Source organism: Bos mutus, chromosome 1 (assembly GCF_027580195.1).
Source record: "Bos mutus isolate GX-2022 chromosome 1, NWIPB_WYAK_1.1, whole genome shotgun sequence".
NCBI lineage: Eukaryota > Metazoa > Chordata > Mammalia > Artiodactyla > Bovidae > Bos > Bos mutus.
This window is the reverse complement of record NC_091617.1, coordinates 104,913,004-104,931,551: the sequence shown is the minus strand read 5'-3', so window position 1 is coordinate 104,931,551 and position 18,548 is coordinate 104,913,004. Positions and strand designations below refer to the sequence as shown.

The 18,548-nt window shown below is 37.9% G+C and overlaps 1 protein-coding gene across 1 annotated transcript in view; it reads right to left on the bottom strand.

Moving 5' to 3' along the window:
* Nucleotides 1–2,132: 2,132 nt before the first annotated feature.
* SPTSSB (serine palmitoyltransferase small subunit B) overlaps nucleotides 2,133–18,548 on the bottom strand; it is a 30,461-nt gene continuing 14,045 nt past the window's right edge. Inside the window, exon 4 of the mRNA XM_005888127.2 lies at nucleotides 2,133–3,670. Coding sequence (XP_005888189.1) covers nucleotides 3,408–3,638 — 231 coding nt within the window. The 5' untranslated portion in view covers nucleotides 3,639–3,670 and the 3' untranslated portion in view covers nucleotides 2,133–3,407. The remainder of the gene's footprint in view (nucleotides 3,671–18,548) is intronic.

The window sequence follows — 18,548 nt, the reverse complement described above, 5'->3', positions numbered from 1 at the left end:
TCAGACTCATGCCCCCATTCCATCTTCTCACATACAACAGCCGGTGTCCTCATCTCAGAGTGTAAATGACCTCCCACCCTACGTTGCTCACCTGCTGAAAGACTTGCCCTGAGAGAAGTTTGAATTCCTCTAATGCAGTCCCCTCTCTCCCATCCTCTTGCTTTCTCTCCAGCACTCTGCTCTTTCTTTCAAAAGACTTTACAATAATTTGAAAATAGTTCATTTGCTTATTTTTTTATTGTATCATTTTGCCTAGCACATTGTATGACTCATAAATTCAGGGATATTTCTGTCTTGTTTATCTTTGGTTCCTGGTGGCAAGTGCAATAATGGACATGATGGACTTTTCCTGCAGCATTTTTGAAATAAAAAATTTCAAGCATATACTATAGAGAACTTTATAATGAACACCTGAATACCTAACCCCTAGTTTCTACTGTACTTTCTTCATCTTGTATTTATCCATCTCTCTATTCCTCTACCCATCAACACATGGTTGACTTTTAATACATTTGTTGAATGAATGGGTAAATGAAGAATTTACCCTTTGGTAAATAGAAGTTGTATGTCCTAAGGTGACTCAACACAAGACTACGCCTCCTTATTTCTGTGTGGACACAGGGTCTGGGGAACTATGTCATGTTCCGTACTACGTGTATCTGTTTAGCTCTGTACCAGGCATTGGGCCAGAAAACTGAGGAGGCCAGAAAAATGAGAAATAAGACAAATTTCCTGCCTTTCAGAGGCACATGCTCGAATAGTGAGAAGATCCAAATATGTTAGTGATAGAAGAAAGAAGTAGAGGATGTCGACTAGAGATTTTTTTTTTTTTTGCATGCACGCATGACTTGTTAATAAAGACCAACCAGTGCCATCTCAACGTTAAAACTGCCTGATTTCTTGGCCTTTTGTGTTTGTTGTTGCACAAGTAGGTGGAAACAATTGTTGATTTGGCCAATACCAATGAAGGAATATTTTATGATTCCTAGTTTAGTGAATGACAAATGCAAGCCCATTGGAATCATGAAACTCTTAGCTTTTTTTTTTTTTTTAAGTTCTGTACATACCATGAAATATACACATTATAGAAGCAAAGGAAAACATAGAAAAAGTATTGCTTATCTAGGCTAACTACGGTCAAGGTAAAGAGCATCTCTGCCTAGTCTGCAAAATTGACAGAGAAGAGCAAGTAGAGCTTTCTTCCTTCTGCATGCAGATAGGTTGTTTTCAAACTACGGTCGATTATATCTTTTGGACCCTGCATTTATTATTTTGATTGCTCAGAGGAAATGCTTACCTTTGAAGTGACATCCTGGGGCAGTGCTTTGCAATATCCTTTATTAAGCTTTACTGTGTCTATTCACATTTATTTTAATTCTTATTTTTAGAAGGAGGATTTTAAGAAGGTCAATGCATTTAAGAAGGTCAGTGATTGAATTCCAAGAGTACTTAGCAGGGGTCCCTGTATATAAAGGGTTGAATCATTGTGAACTGGGAATGCATCCAGGTTTATGCCTAACTGAGAATCCTCTGTGAAATATTTAAAAGTGAAAGCGTTCTTTTAAAACAGGCCCATGGACCTGGACAACATAGAAATGGCGAACACAGCGCTGCATACACAGCAGAAGCAGAGTTGAGATCTGGGCTTACTGTTCTTCTGATCTTGACTGTATCCTCAGCCCCTCACCCCTTTTATTGATGACATTCTGCTTTCTAGCATGTCAGGGGCCCTCAGCCAATTAACTTTCATTTGCTTACATTGTCCTCCCATGGGCTTCTATGTGGCAAATATTTCAGGGCCCAGTATGGTCCTGACCTGGATTTGCTTCCTGGCTTTGCCACTAGTAGTTAAAGGACCTTGAACAAGAAATGTACTTTTTCTAAGTTCTAGGTTTCTTATCTGTAACTGGGAGACCTTAATACCTATCTGAATATGTAAAACATGTCTGCCATGTAGAAGACTCTTGATAAATGTAGTCTTACCCTGCCATCTTAAGATCAGTTGCCACCTTGGATTAGTAAGAATGATATTTGCAGAGAAGTATGGATGTAAGCATCTAGATATTGAGTGCAATAGGAGGAAAAAGCAAATCTGGAGATGGATATTTTATTTATAAAATTAAACCTAATTTTATTTTGCAAAAATCAACAAATACATGTTCAGATCTGTTTTATCTTCAAAACACGTTTTTGTTTTTTAACAAACATGCAAGGTAATTTGGCATGCCAAACATCTTTCCCTCTAGTTCTCCTTGAAATTTTCTTTCATAACACAAAGAAAGGTGCAAATATTGTCCAAAAACTATTTATATTTTTACCCTCCAGAATTACTAACATTAATATTTATTGAGAGGAAAGGAAAACTGCAAGGTTTGTTCTTTGGCATTCACATTTGACTCAACAGTATAATTAAAAACTTGTATTTGTTTCTAAGATAAACACTTTGAAGGAAATTTAATAAATCTTGTTTTTGCTCTGCAAAGGAGCCACTATATCAAAGCATTTAACTGAAGCTGTCGAGTTCCTGCTGGTAGAATATTACTTCCAGCCTATTTATTAGCTTTTCTTCCCGTAGCCCAATATATGATCCCTACCCCCCTCTCCACTGAGTGAAAGCACAGAAAGGATGCAATTTCTTGTCTCTTTTCCCCCAGCATCATGCAAGGCAAGGCAGCATCACAATCACAACATCTGAATTTACTTTGATTATGTATTTTTTCTTATGCTTAAAATTATTTTGTTTTATAATACTTACTGTGTTATCTAAAATCAACATTGTTGATTTTAAACTGTTATAAAGCCAGACTTTTAGAGACATTTGAAACAATTCATGAAACATGTCTGAAAGGAGTTAATTGCCTTAAACCAATGCCTTCAATTCTTATGCACTTGAAGGAAAAGAATTTTAGGTATCAGCAGGTTTCTAGAAAATAAGACTTTAGGGGTCTATATAATTTATTCAGATCTTTTTGTATATTGTAAATAAAGATAGGATACTTTGTAGCTTATGAACAAATTTTTAAAAAATATATCCTTCACTATAGAATAGGTATCAAGGGAGCATTTTAAATATGATTCTGATAGATCTCTTATGAGCCTATTTTTCCAGAAAAAGCTTATAGGCAATTTACCAATTAAAAACAAAATCTGAACTCATAGATTTAAGTTGAAAGAATATGGTACGTGAGGTAAGGTCACTGTGTTATCCATGGTCTGATGCACAACATGGTGTGTATAAAAGAACCTAAAGAGACATCTATCTCAAATTTCAGGCAGGATCTAAGACTGCATAGAGAGGGGAGAGCTTTTGAGGTTAGACAGTGAAAGAAGCCACAGTATTCACCTAAATCAATGCGTTGGAAGCAGCATACACATATGCAATGCCAGTTTGCAGAATGCAGAAAAGATCAATTAGAAATTGTACTGTGATAGCCACACATTTTGGAGAAAAATTCCCAAGCCAGGCGAATGTGGATTGGGATAAAAACATAGGCAGTGTACACTACCATAGCAAAGATGGTTAGTATGATGGTATTGAACATAGATTGCTCCCAAGGCTCCAAGACAGCACAGCAGCTAATGATTTGATATTGATAGTAGAGCCAGGATAAGTAGTCCTTCACACGCTTGAAATCCATGGCTGGTTCCTTCAAGCTGCAGAAAGTCTGTCCTGTTAAAAAAAGGTAACAGATTAGAACAAAACATGAATAAGGCACTGAACACAGAATCTCCTTAGATTTTCATGATCTCAGCATGTTAAAAATTTTCAAAGAAGGTTAATGATCATTGAGTGAATTACTAATAGGAATATTACATGGATATAATACACAGCATGTTAATCATAAGAATTAATAATATTGTCATTACTACTAATAATTACTACTAGAATTAATAGCAATATTATTAACAGTAATATTTATCTAAAAATCATTAATGCTAGTAATAATTCTAGTGATAGTAGTATTTACAATTGAGGCTAACCACATTTTATTTAGCTCTGTACATCGAGAGAAATAAACATGAATTTTCTATTTCCTACGATTATATTTTGTAAGAAGAAGTTTAAAAAATAGTATGTGGGAAAGAGTTAATACAGCAAGCCTGAGGCCGCTATCTTTAGAAGGGCCCCTGGCTGGCATCTGGGAACTTGGTTTTTGGAATGTTCTCTTCATTCCCTAATGGATAAGGATGATTCACCATGCCCAGACTGTGTAAACACTGTAATTTATGGTGAACACCTGCTTTATTCTGGGAGCCTGGAATTTTTGTAATTGCCAGGCAGAGAGTGTCCATATAGCCAGCCCCAGTAAAAATCTTGGTGCTGAGTCTCTAATGGGCTGCCCTGGGCAGAAACTTGACATGTATCATGGTACTTTTTGTTGGTAAAGAAAGAAGCACGCTCTGGGTGTCCACTCATGGGAGGGAGGGAACATCTGAAGCCTATATATGGATTTCTTCAGACTCTGCCCATGTCTCTCTTCCTTGCTGATCCTGTTGTTCATCATTTTGCTACAATAAACCTTAGCTGTGAGTATGAATATATGCTGAGTCCTATGAGTCTTTCTAGCGAGGCACTTGACATGTGGTTGGTCTTAGAACCTCGGAAACAAAGGGGAAGCCGAAAGTGTACCTTTGGGTGGTCATTTGGTTTGGGGGTAGAGAACTTATGAAAGCCAAAAGAATGTTTTGCTGGCCCTCGGATAGGATCACAGTTAAAACTTCCTAGAAGGAAGGCCATCAGACACCCATAGACATGGTGGATGTCCTTGTATATATAAGCTGACCTGTGCTTGTTCTGCTTATTCCTGAGAATATCATGGTGCCACATCATCTAAGTCCACCTTGATGACTTTTACTATTCAAATCACAGTTACATCTTTTGAAGATCATTCCTATGTTCTGACATGAACGTATTTCTCTTTTTTTTGATTCTCATTTGAGTAAAAGCAAGATATTTTTGCTGCATAAGACCGTGGACTCCTCAGGTTATGGGGAGATTCTCATGATCCTAAGGCCTAGCATAAAGACAGTCATCAGTGAATACTTGCTGAACAAATAAGTAAATAAATGAACAACATGTAACTAACTTAAAAAAAAATAGAGATGACTCAGTCTGGACCTAAGTGGGATACAGTTTGCTATTGCTGACTTTCAATAGCTTGGCTTTGATAATAAGTAACCCTTTCTGATTGGAGAAGGCAATGGCAACACACTCCAGTACTCTTGCCTGGAAAATCCCATGGATGGAGGAACCTGGTGAGCTTCAGTCCATGGGGTCGCTACGAGTCAGGCACGACTGAGTGACTTCACTTTCACTTTTCACTTTCCTGCACTGGGGAAGGAAATGGCAATCCACTCTAGTGTTCTTGCCTGGAGAATCCCAGGGATGGAGGAGCCTGGTGGGCTTCCGTCTGTGGGGTCGCACAGAGTCGGACACGACTGAAGCGACTTAGCAACAGCAGCAGCAGCAACCCTTTCTGATAAGGATAATTTCCACAAAACTTAAAATGGGAAAGCCTTTGTGTTACTAGGTCATGATTATTTGTAATAATGGTCAGAATAATCCAAATAAGTAGATAATAGAAACTGAAGTTGTTTTTACTTTCCTATGAAAAGAAAAGTGAGCCTCTCATCTTTTCTAGAAGCCGGAGTAGGGAACTAAGTAATTAGATATAAATGCATTGCCGTGGCAGGTGGACTTCAGTGAGGAGTTACCTCCAGTGTTCTTCATTCCTAACTCTAGTTGCAGAGAAAGAGCAAAGGTCAAAGGTCTTAGAGAAAATGAGTGACAGAAGGAGTGATAATTTTAGTGAATAATATTATCCAAGTAACCAAGATTTTCCATTGATAGACTGATAGAGAAAATTAGGAGATATGACTATTTGAGCTATTAGGCTGTTTCATTAGACAACTGTATGTTTCAAACTAAATTTGATTTTTAAGAATCTCATTCATGGATACCCATACTTGCTCCCTCTTCATTACCTAGACAGTTTAGGGTGGTGCCAGGTAAGTGACTAGGAATGTGAGAGTCCATTCATCATGTATGAAGTTCCAGACTGTGCTGGGTGAAGGTGGCAGAATGATGGCTCAGGGAAGCCCAGATCTTCCCCTTAAGAAGCTTGATCCAGTTGGGAAGACAAGTAGCAATCAAACAATATATGTAAATATATAATTATCAACTACATTATGCCCTAAAGGACAGGAGCAATGTATAAAGGGGCTGTGGGAAAATTAATCCAGCCTAAGTATGTCTCTGAGGAAGAGATATTTGAGGTAAAATCCAAGAGATGACTGTGAGTCTAACAGATAAGTCAGGTGGGGAGAATGGCCAAGACAGAGGAATCAACTTGTGTTTGTTCAAAAGTTAGAGGATGGAAGGAGTTTGATAGGAGGTTGGGTGGGGCAGTGAATGGAGCACAGAGATCTGGGGAGGGAGACTGGGAGTATGAGAAAACTAAAGAGGAGGAAATGACCAGAGTGAGGCCATACACCCTAAGCTTGAACCTACGAGTGAGGGGGCTCCAGAGGTTTTTAATACGGGAATGCTGTAGTGGGTTTGAGAGGATGAGACTTTAAGTTCATATAGACACATTGCCTTCCCTGCATTCTAAAGCCAAGTTGAAATGCTTTTGAATTTTCAGTAAATCTCTGCCTCTGCCCTCCCATAGGAATTACTCATTCAGAATCAACCATGTACTGGAAATCTGTTTAAAATATTTTCAATTACTCTTTTTACTTTTATAAATGAGATAAATCACTCTTTTAGAAATATCATTGACTTTTTCCCCTATACATTGTAGCTTTTAAAAATGTATTAATTAAAAAAAAATTTTTTAATGTACTAATTAATTGCCTAGCCATTGGTTTCTCTTAAAAAATTAAAGTTCTTGCTTGAGTAGCCCCAGTGGACACCTTGATTGTGCCGTTGTGAGGGAACCTGAGCCGAGGCACTAAGCTCACTTGTGCCCACATTTCTAAGTCATAGAAACCCTGAGGTGGTCAGTGTTCATTGTTTTTAGCTGTTAAAGTCAAACGATCAAGGAAACAACGGCTCTAAAGCATACCAACATGCATCACTCCAAAGCTGGATACCTGGAAAAGCCTTGGTTACATATTGCTAACAATTTAAAGGATTAAGATTGAATTTTTGTATTCTCACCCATTTCTACAGTGCCCTGGATCATTTCCCAGCCCTCTCTGTTGTCACCTCTGACATGCTTTTATGGTCCCATTTCATTCCAGTCTCACAAAGTAGGAGAATCAATAAAAAGCATTGATGTCCCGTTTTCCTTTGGTTATTTTCCCCCTTATTAATGAGATGCAGTTTTAAAGATCATCTATTTACTGTTGGTCATGAAAAGGTGAGAAGAGTTGGTTATTATTGGTAAACCATCTGCTACAACCTATTGTTAGAATATACACTATATTTAGATTCTAGATTTGCTTAGATAATATGTTTTTCCTTCCTACTGAGTCTATTTTTAAATTTCCTATGGGACAACATGCAAGATTTAAGAAAACCACTTTAGACAATTTAAGATGAGTAATGTGGGAAGGAGAATTCATTCATTCATTAAACAACTGCACTTTGAGTATTGCTATGTGGTTTTTTCTGAGTAGTAACAGCTTCAAAAGGAATCTATTCCAAAATGGCATTGCAGACAGAAGATGCTCTTCTTGGCAGCAGCAAACTGGACCACGTAGCAAACATGCAGTGATGAGGGCCAGGAATGAGCACTAAATGTGGGGAAAGGGCATGGAAAATGCTAAGAAGCAAGTTAGGAAAACAGGCTGAATTTGGGAAATAAGATGACAAAAATGGCATGAAATTAATTATCCACAGGTAACCTGGAACTGTTATTGTTGTTGTTTAGTTGCTAAGTTGTGTTCAACTCTTTTGTGACCCCATGATCTAGAGCCTGCCAGGCTCCTCTGTTGATGGGATTTCCCAGGCAAGAATACTGGATTAGGTTGCCATTTCCTTCTCTAGGGGATCTCCTTCACCAGGAACTGAACCCGCATCTTCTGCATCTCCTGCATTGGCAGGATCCTTTATCACTGAGCCACCAGGAAAGCCCAACCTAGAACTAGATAACAGCAAACATCTTAATGTCTTAATTTTCACTGTGAAGTGTGAAATTAACTTGCCCTTAAAGACCTGATGGCATATCCTAGTAACGCTAAAAAAAGACATAAAATGCTTACTCTATTTAAGCATACTATGCATCTCCTTGTTTTTAATTGTGTTTTTTAAAAGATGATTTCCTGTATATGGAAAAGAGGGAGCAAGTAGTTTGTTCTTTCTCTTCCTCCTCCTCCTTTTACTTTTTCCTCTAAACTTGATGATTTTTTAAAACCCTCTTAAATGTTTAAGGAGGTTGTGCATTCAAAGGTGACACTGCCTAAGCACATGGTGGTTTGTGTTCAGTAGTACAGTGGCCTGGATGGGTTTGGCTCTAGCAGCTGAAGCTGTGCGTAATGCCTTCAGGTGAGTGGGGAGGACTGGGAGCCCCTTCAGGACACAAAGTCAGTGAAGTGCTTGGTAAAAAATGGGGGTGGGACAAAGGCCAGCCCTGTTGCCTGGAGGGATGGATTGTGAGGCCAGAGGAAAAGCTTTCTCTGGGCCATTTGATTTTTAATGTTTCTTTCTTTTAATGGAAGTATAGTTGTCAATGTTGTGTTAGTTTGAGGTGTATAGAAGTGATTCAATTTCTATGTGTATTTATATGTGTAAGTGTGTGTAAATAAATGTATATATACATATATGCATATGTATGTATGTATATGTGACTAAGCCTAAGCACTGGCTCAAGTTCTGACTCCTCCACTTGCTGGGCATGTAACCTTGGCACAGTTACTTAATTATTCTGGACCTCAAGTTCCTCATCTGTAAATGGAAATAACAATCCCTTCTGTTTAAGGTTGCTGTGAGGATTAGCAAAAATGCAAGCAAAGCATCAAGTAAAGGGATCTGTATATGGAAGAAGTACATAGATAGGAAGATGGAATCTAACCAGAGAAAGACTTTCCTCTCTCTACCTTCCTTTTTATTTACTACTATCCTGGTAATTGCACTAGGAACTGGAGATTCCATAGTGACTGAGACAATCATGGCCACTGTTCCCAAGAATGATAATTATAATTTAGCTGGATATATTCCACATATATGCATTTTAGACAATATTTACCATGTGTTAAGTAGCTAAAGTGGAATCCTAGAATGTTAGTGGCTGGATGGACTGTAGAATCCCCTGCTGCTAAGTCACTTCAGTCGTGTCCGACTCTGTGTGACCCCATAGACATCAGCCCACCAGGCTCTCCTGCCCCTGGGATTCTCCAGGCAAGAACACTGGAGTGGGTTGCCATTTCCTTCTCCAATGCATGAAAGTGAAAAAATGAAAGTGAAGTCGCTCAGTCATGTCTGACTCTTAGCGACCCCATGGACTGTAGCCCACCAGGCTCCTCCATCCATGAGATTTTCTAGGCAAGAGTGCTGGAGTGGGGTGCCATTGCCTTCTCCAGTAGAATCCCCTAGACCCAGTCATTAATTTTAAAGAAAAGTGTCAAGCCTATGAGGCTAAACATTAAATGGATATTAAATTGCTTGACGTCAAATTGGTTTGTCAAACTGAATTAAAGTGACTAGATTATTCCAGGTGGTGAATACCCTGTGTTTTGTGAACTGATGTTGGATGAAAGAAGTAGACATTCCAGTGGAGGGTTTCTGTGATCTTCAAAGATTCAAAGTTGAGCAAGGACATTGGTATCAAGTGTGTAGGTATCTGGAAGAACTTAAGCCCCACCTTCTCTCAATTTCCCCAGATTCTACTCTTCTCTTACTCAAGACTCCTGAAACCCCAGATTCTCTTTCAGTCAAATAAAGGTCTGAATGCCCACATATTGCAGATATTACTGGGAACTGGCAAAAGCCAAGGTTACTGTTAGCAGTGTACAACTTAGCATGGATAAAAGACCCAAAGTGGAGTTTTGCCAAGTTGAGGGAAGAAAAAGCTGGGAGAAAGTGTATTAGAGAATGATTAAGAGAGTCTTGGGAACCAGACGGAGAGAGAGATTCCTGCAGGGAATCCAGGGAATGAATGGGGACACAGTGACAGTAGAAAACAGGAGGACTTGGAATTTCCCTAAGAAGTTATGTCATAACTGATTGGAGAGTTAGTGGCTATTTTTAATTTCCAAATGATTTTTTTATTTCTGAATATGATCACTGAGTGATTTTTCTCTCACTAGATTGTATACAGTGAGGAAAGGTAAGTTTTAATCTCGTCTCTCACAATGAAAGGGAGAAGTCCTGGGACTTGGGATCCACATTAGTCAGGGACAAAACTTTCTTCTGGCCTGAGCAGAGAAGAAGGTTAGAATAAATAGAGCAATAAAAAAACCCATATGCTCGCATAAACCCATGTCATACATGAGTCACAAAATGAGAACACTGTTAAAGGAACCTTCAGAGTGGGGACAAAAGTAGAGGCTGGGCTTGCTCAGGAGGCTTTTTGGTTTTGGATCTCTCCATGGGAATGGACGTGGTAAAAAGTTAGGCAACCACAATGAAAGATGAGTACTTGATGATTTGTCAGGGCGGTGTTTACCTTGGGAACACTGCAAAAGACTTGATCCTGCAGCCCTCCTCTGCCTAAAGAAAGTACTCCAAATGATTGGATTTTCTAAGAAAGGGATTTTCCTTTCTAAACATTGGCTAAAAAATGAATCTTCCCTCCTTAGGTGGGTGTGGGACCTAACACATTGTGGTTTAAATCTCCTTCTAAAATGTCAGAATCTGGGGCTAAAGAGAAAAGTCAGAAGGATCTACAATTGATCGTGGGCTAACTCCTTCCCAACTTATTTTGGAATTCTACGTCAATCACTCAGCTTTTTCTGTGCTTCATATTTGGAACCTGAAAACCTGAGAAGTGGGAAAAGTATCTTGCCTGCTGCCGCAGAGGGAGATGCTGTATCTAAAAAGAGATTGTGTCTGTACTTGGAAGTAGCTTTCTTTAGAAAGAGCTCAATGTGACTGACTCAAGTTGAAGCCTTCCTTTAATTAACTAATTCATTTAGAGGAGCAGAGTGATTTCCTTCCAAAGACTACAGTGTGAAAATGGTGATAAAAGAGAGTAAATTTACAGAGGAGGAGACTGATAAGCTCAGTCAGCTGATCAAGGCCACTATCAGCAGTGATAACTCAGGCTGACAGTAGGTATCCATGATATCATGGCATGAAAATGGCACTTTTCTACTGTCTTCCTCTCCCAAATTCACAGCCTCAGTCTAATCATGAGAAAAAACACCAGGCAAATTTTCAACAGAAGAGCCTCTTACAAAATGCCTGCCCTTAAAATTCTTAGCACTTAAAACTCTCAAGGTCATCAGAAATAGGCAAAAACAGAAAAATTGTCACAGCCCAAAGCAGCCTAAGGAAACATGACAACTAAATGTAGTATTTTAGCCTAGATGGAGTCCTGAAGAAAGAAAAGGATTTTAGCTAAAAACAAAGTAAATTTGAGTAATGTATTGGCTTTAATAATAGCATATCAACACTGGCTCATTAATTGTAACACGTCATACTCATGTAAGATGCTGATAGCAGAAGCTGAGTGCAGGGCATATGGTAATTCACTGTATTATTGTCTCAATTTTTCTGTAGGTCTAAAAATGTTCAAAATATTCTAATGTTCTAACAAAAGCAAAAAAAAAAAAAAAAAAAAAGTCCTAAAACATCCAGTTATCTTTACTCCAAACTCCAGTGAATTTTGCTTATGCTGTCCTTCCTGTCTGGAAATCTCTTCCTCATAACTCTGAATGTAGCTAAATAATAGCCTTCCACAAAAGACTGACTTTCAAACATTTTCAAACACAATATAAAAGTGCACTTTACACTGTGATCCATGGTACACACCCATACATATACCTTTAACTGAAATAAACATCTCTCAAAATAATACTCTTCAGGGCGTGCTGACATTTTATCTCCTATTCTGTTCTACTCCACTCATTTCTCTTCTGCTGTCTTCTGTGTTATTGTCTTCTTTCATTACAAAATACCAGTTGTGAACTACCACATCAATTTTTGGGGGGCTGTGCTGCACAGCTTGTAGGATCTCAATTACCCGACCAGGGATCCAACCTGGGACATGGCAGTGAAAGCCCAGAATCCTAACCACTGGGTCACCGGAGAACTCCCTACCACATCAATTTCTTAACCCACCAATTGCAACCTGCAGTTGGAAAAACTCTCCTTTAAGGTTTAACTCAAGATGTCTTTGCATTGTCCAGTTTGGCAAACACTAGCCACATGTGGCAATTTAAAATTTTAGTGCTCAGTAGCCGCATGTGGCTCATGGCTAGCATACTGGACCGCACAGATACAGAATATTTCCATCACTGCTAAAAATTTTCTTGGGCAGTGCTGTGGACTCTTCATCTCTTGTTTGGACTAATGTAATAGCCCATCTACCACTTGTCTCCTTTTCACCTTACACTCTTCCATGCGGTTGCTGGAATTAACTTTCTAAAATAACAGATTTATTTTTCTGCTTGAAACCCTTCCATAGCTCTCCATTTTCTATGAAATGAAGCATTCATCTAAGACCTCCAGCTCTCTGAACTTTCCTGCTAAATGCCATTCACTCTTAAGCTTCTGTGTTCACCTGCTTTTCTTTTCTAGAAATATTTTTTCTTTTAGAGAAAATCTTATTTGTTTTCAAGATGTAGTTCCTATATTCTTTCTTCTACGAAACATTCTCAGGAGACTACCTTTCCCAAGGAATGTATATTGCTTTCTTCTATGGGTTACCATTGTAGCAATTATACTGTATTATAATTAGCCACATATTCAATACAATGTTTCCCCATTAGACTATGGGGTCTTTGAATACTGAGGATATGCCACAGTCATCTCTCTATCCCCAATGTCTGGAATGTGGGATACTTATATACCAGCTCATGAGCTGGTTGGCTGACTGACTGACTTACTGAATTGTAAGGTTGTGAAGCACAGGGACCACACTTGTATTTATTTAATATTTCCGTAGCACAATGTGGGCCCATAAAAGGAACTTATGAATTCTCATTATCTGCTTTCAGGCAATGAGTTTTAGACATACTGTTTTCTAAGTACTGTCAAATTCAGTGTAATCTGTTTTTTGTAAGATGGAAGGGAGTTGGTACTAATTTTTTTTATTATGACAAATGCTTTTTAATTTTCTAGTACTGTTCAAAGCTCATGGACTCTGTGGGGGAAATAAAAACACTTCTAAAGTTGTCTTAAATCCCATTAAAATGACTTTTTACAAGGGAGTATTCTAGGTGAGTAACAATTTAAGATCGGTAGGTAGAAAAGTGGTTCTAATGGGAATAATTCCAGGATGAAAACACCTGAAGATCTGAAGTGTATTACAGCTTTTTTTCTATTCATCTATTTTTCTCTTTATTTCTCTTAATTCATTCATTACTTTGTGTCTTTGAGAAAGTTCCAAAGTCTTTCTGTGTCACAGCCTCTCTATGTGAAATGGAGATAATTGGTAATTTTCTCTGTCTGTCTCAGTGATGTAGTAAGGAATATAGGCATAGTTTGTGAGTTCTTTAGGAATATTTGTAAGAGTCATAGTAATAGATGTTTGTTATTGTTCCTTGTGGATTGGTACAACTTTAAACTATTTGCAAGATTTTATTAAATTATAATTTAGCGTCAAAGATTCTTCATAGAATAGCCTATAATGGTCACCTCAACAATGGAGTGCTTGGGGGAAAAACCTCATTCCTATTTATGTTTGCTAGATGAATTGCCTAGTACGTTAAGAACTTATAATAAAACAACACACATATATAGCCATCGCTGCAAACCATTACTTGAAAGGTGTTATAATCGTCACACAATTTTTAAATGTGTTTTGGGCAGGGCCACCACAAACCGTTGTGTGGACTGTGTGTTGCATAAGCTTGTGTCATTGTTCGTATCTTAGGGACCTAACCACAAACTGCTTCTTTACATGAACACAATGTGATTGACAGAGGTACAAATTTGTATTATTAAAGGAAAAGCTCACATTGTGTCTGTGTAAGAATCAGACATAATCATTTATTGACTTCCTCTAAGTTTGGCTCTAAGTTTTCTGTGGGTGACTCCAGTTTTTTCTTTATCCCACAGAAGGTTCTATTTTTGCTTAACATTTTCTGGAGAATTTCCTTTTCATCTTAAAATACTCTCCAGTCACCCTTTGGCAAGTCAGATACCAAGGTGAATATTGGATATCAGACCAGAAGTGATGGATTTGAAGTCCAGGTCTTCAGAGGGAGCTTTAAAAAACAAAAACAAAAAAACCTTAAAAGTTTGTGAGAAGCAAATCAAATAACTATAGGGCAATTAAGGAACTTTCTTTATACTTTCATGAATTAGATGGACAATTTATAGACTCCTCGAAGAGGAAGAAATAAACAATTGTAAGTTGAAGCATGTTTCTGCTTTTAGGCAGCTAAGTTACTCAGTTTTATAGTCTTATACTTAGAAGTGAGTTACTGAAATAGTATACTAAGAGGAAAATGTCTCGACAACAATTTAGCCCAGTTGTTGGTGGTGTGGTGTTAGTTTGAGTAATACACAACAGTAGAGTATTTTTGTGGAACCAAATTTTTGGCTTCCAATTTCCATTAAGACCAACAAAAGCAAAACAATAGAAAACACGTATTTCTAGTCCAACTATCAGTTGAGGCCACTGGGCAACACAGTGTGTGTTGAAATACTAATTTCAAAGCAGTCCTTGCTGTCTCACATTTTATCACAGACTCTAGAGAAATTTATGAATGAAGGACTTCTCTCTGGGAAAGGAAATTTGGAATTTCATTTTAAGAGAAAATTTCATAATCATCTAGGAAATACAAAATTCAGATTAGATCAATTTCAATGTCATGTGGCTATTAAAAAGGTGATGCACATAATAAAACCAAGAAAAAAAAGCAGTACATATATTAATGCTGAGTAGATGTTATGAATAGGAAGAGAAACTTGTAATAGGGGATGATATAGTTATTCCTGGGATCCTGTCATCGACTCATACAGGAACAGGGCAGAGGGTATTCCCTGATGGTCCAGTGGTTACGATGCTGTGATTTCACCATGTCTGGATTGTTATTGGTCAGGAAACTAAGATTCTGCAAGCCATGTGAGGACAAAAAAAAAAAAAAAAGCCTTGGAATGGAGAGTAGGACTTCTGGACCAACTTTTTAACTCTAATGTCACTTCTTAGGATGAACCTCTTTATTGTTTTATTAAAAAAAAAGAAAGAAAAATACAGCTTCTGGGTTGTATTTTCATTCTGCAGATATTGTTCCCAAGGTTACCAATTTGTTTTTTGTTTTTAGAAGTAAAACGTGAATACAGCTACAACACTAACAGTTGACTTAAAGACACGAACAGTCATTTTTAAATGTCATTAAATGTACACACATGTTAAAGCACATTATTCACAATAGCCAAAAAGCAATCCAAATGTCTATTGGCAGATGAATGGATAAACAAAATGTATTAATAGCATATACCTACAATGGAACATTATTTATCTTTAGAAAGTAAAGAAATTCTGACACATGCTGTAACAAGGATGAACCTCAAGGATATTATGCCAAGTGACATAAACTAGTCACAAAAAGACAAATGCTGTATGATTTCACTTATCTGAGATATCTGGAGTGGTCAAACTCAAGCAAACAAAGTAGGATAGTGATTACCAGGGGCTGGAGAAAGGGAGAAATTGGGACTTGTTCATTGGGTATGAAATTTCAGTTTTTCAAGATACGTTAAAAATACTCACAACAATATCTTTTAAAAGCCATTGAGAGTCTCAATTTGTATTGGGGCTCTACTAGTCTAGCAAAATTGCTTGGATGGACCATCTGTAATTGAATAAATGAATAACCCTAAAATATCTTCAAATAATCATTTTAAAGTCCCAGTTGGGGTTTTCCTCTCCTTGGCTTTCAGGGTATAAGAGGAAAATTGGAAACTGCTGAAATGCAAAGAATCTTCTGAGAGGAGGGTTGATCTATTTAGGCTGATTCTTGGCATCTGTGAAATTTTCATGGTTTAATTTCCTACAGTACTTGTGGGAATTATAAATTCTGTGATATGCTTACCTGCTTTTGACAAGACTGTGAAATAAGAGGCTCATAAGACTCCCAAACCCAGAATATTTAAAAGTAAGCGGAAAAGTGGCTAAATCATTTGACTAAAGCTATTACCTTTCTACTGTCATTACAGACCTCTTTACTGGCAACTATGTGCCATGAACATCATAACAATTCTGACTTTCTCTTTTCATCCCCAGGTCTTCACCATCAAACCTATACTTTGGTAAAGGAAATACCCGCTTACTGTTTGTTTCTAAGGACTCAGTTTCCTTAGGAGCTAGAAACCTGAAGCACAAAAAATCAAGCCTTTATCTCATCCCTGCCTATTGCCATTATATTCGATTTGTCTTCAGAAATAGAAGACTTTTTTTCCCAAGGAAGATCTGAAGGCAAGGAAGGTTGAGTTACTACAATACTGATTTGTCAAAAGCATACTTGTGAAGCATTTGTTCCCAGTGTTCCGCCAAAGGAAATCTGGTTGCATAAGCAGTTGGTCAACTAAGACTCTTCCAATAGGATTTTCTAGTACTAATTTTCTGGTGTTTTTTTTTTTTTTTTGGTCCTTTGGGGGCAATTTTTTGGATGACATTGAATAGATTTACTCATAAAACTTTCAATTGCTTTTATTTTTCTGTTCTTCCTCCTTCTCCTCTTTCTTTTCCTCATTCTTCTGGCTTATTCTTTACATCGTATTGCATTATCTGGAAAGCTTTTGGTGATGAGTTCAATTTTTTGGTAACTAGTAACATTGAACTTGCATAGGTGTGATTTCTTTGTGAGAATAGTAAGATACTCTTACTGGTTTTTCGCTTTTTTTTCAATACCCTTTTACTGCCCTCACCTGACTTGCTTCTGTACCTCAGTTATCACTGCTTTTAAGAAAACGAATGGAGAGCTAGGCTGACTCCAAGGCTCATGGAGATAGATACAGCATTGTCGAGATGTTCTCTCTGCTAACCCCCAGCTCAGGGGAGATTTCCCTACTGGGTTGGTTAACAATGTAGGTCAGTTTCTAGGGTGGGATAGGGAGAGTTGAGAATGGAGGGGCAGGAGTTATAGAGTTATGTCAAGACATCATTGCTTTTAGGCGATTAAATTAATTAGATTTTGTAATCTGATACTTAGAAGTGAGTAACTTAAGTTAGATACTAAAAGAAAGAAGCATCAGTGCCAATTTAGCCTAGTGGATTCCTCATTCTTCTGGGCAGAATGGTATGGACATATTATGCTGGCTTCATTCTCCTTCACCTGCTCCCAGGTGTGTGGGTACCTGCATGCTTCTAGTGAAAAGCAGAAAAGGGCTGAGCTCCAAGATTATTCTTCTAAATAAGTAACAATTGTTTGTTTCCTAAGAACATTGTTGATTCTCAAGGAGAAGGCTAATGGCAACTGGGCATATTAAGAAAAATATTTCAACCAATAGATTTGTTACCAATTTAACTATAGGCTCAAACTGGATGAGATGAAACATTCTTTGCCCTCTTTGAGAAAATATGGGCTTGTTTGTCAAGAATACCAGAGGAAATCTGCCAAGACAGAAAAATATTTGTGTTAAGACATTGTAGTAGGTTGAATGGTGACCCTGCAAAAGATACATCCACATCCAAAAACCTGTGAATATAACTTTATTTGGGAAAAGTGTCTTTGTGGAAGTAATTCAGTTATAGATCTCTGCAAAAGCTCATCTTAGATTACCCAGGCCATTGGATTTAAGATAAATCCAATGACAAGTGTCCTCAGAAGACAGGCATGGAAGCGAGGGCTAGTGAAGACAGGCAGAGATTGGAATTATGTAGCCATAAGCCAATAAGCCATCAGAAGCTGAAAGAAGAAAAGTAGAATGTCCCCTAGAGTCTTTAGAGGGGTTGCAGCCCTGCTGATACATTGATTTCAGACTTCTAGCCTCCAGAACTATCAGAGGATAATTTTCTTGCTTTCAGTCACTGACACTGTGGTCCAGTGTTACAGCAGCCCTAGGAAATGAATTCAGATCTCTTCCTTAAAGGTACTAGAATCGTATCATGTGGAATTCTCTTTAGGGAACAGAAACAGCATTTATTAAGTAGCACTGTGGCAGGCACTGGCTAAATGTTTAACTTAAATGATTCCTATTTTATGATGAAGAAATTGAGGCCCAAAGTCTCACAGTGACCACGTGAGGAGCTGGGTGAGAATCCAGGTGAGAATACTGCCAAGAGGCAGGGTGGTGAGTGTTTATGAGGCCTATCTCTGGATCCTCTCTGGGTTTGGCCCTGGCTAAGTTGCTCAATCCTTCAGACTCAATTTCCTCTACTAGAAAAAAAGGACTGATAGTAGAACTTCATTCATACAATTTCTGGGACTATTAAAAGGTGTAAAGTATTTAGAATAAAACATAGAAAGAAGGCCTAAGTGAATGTTAACTG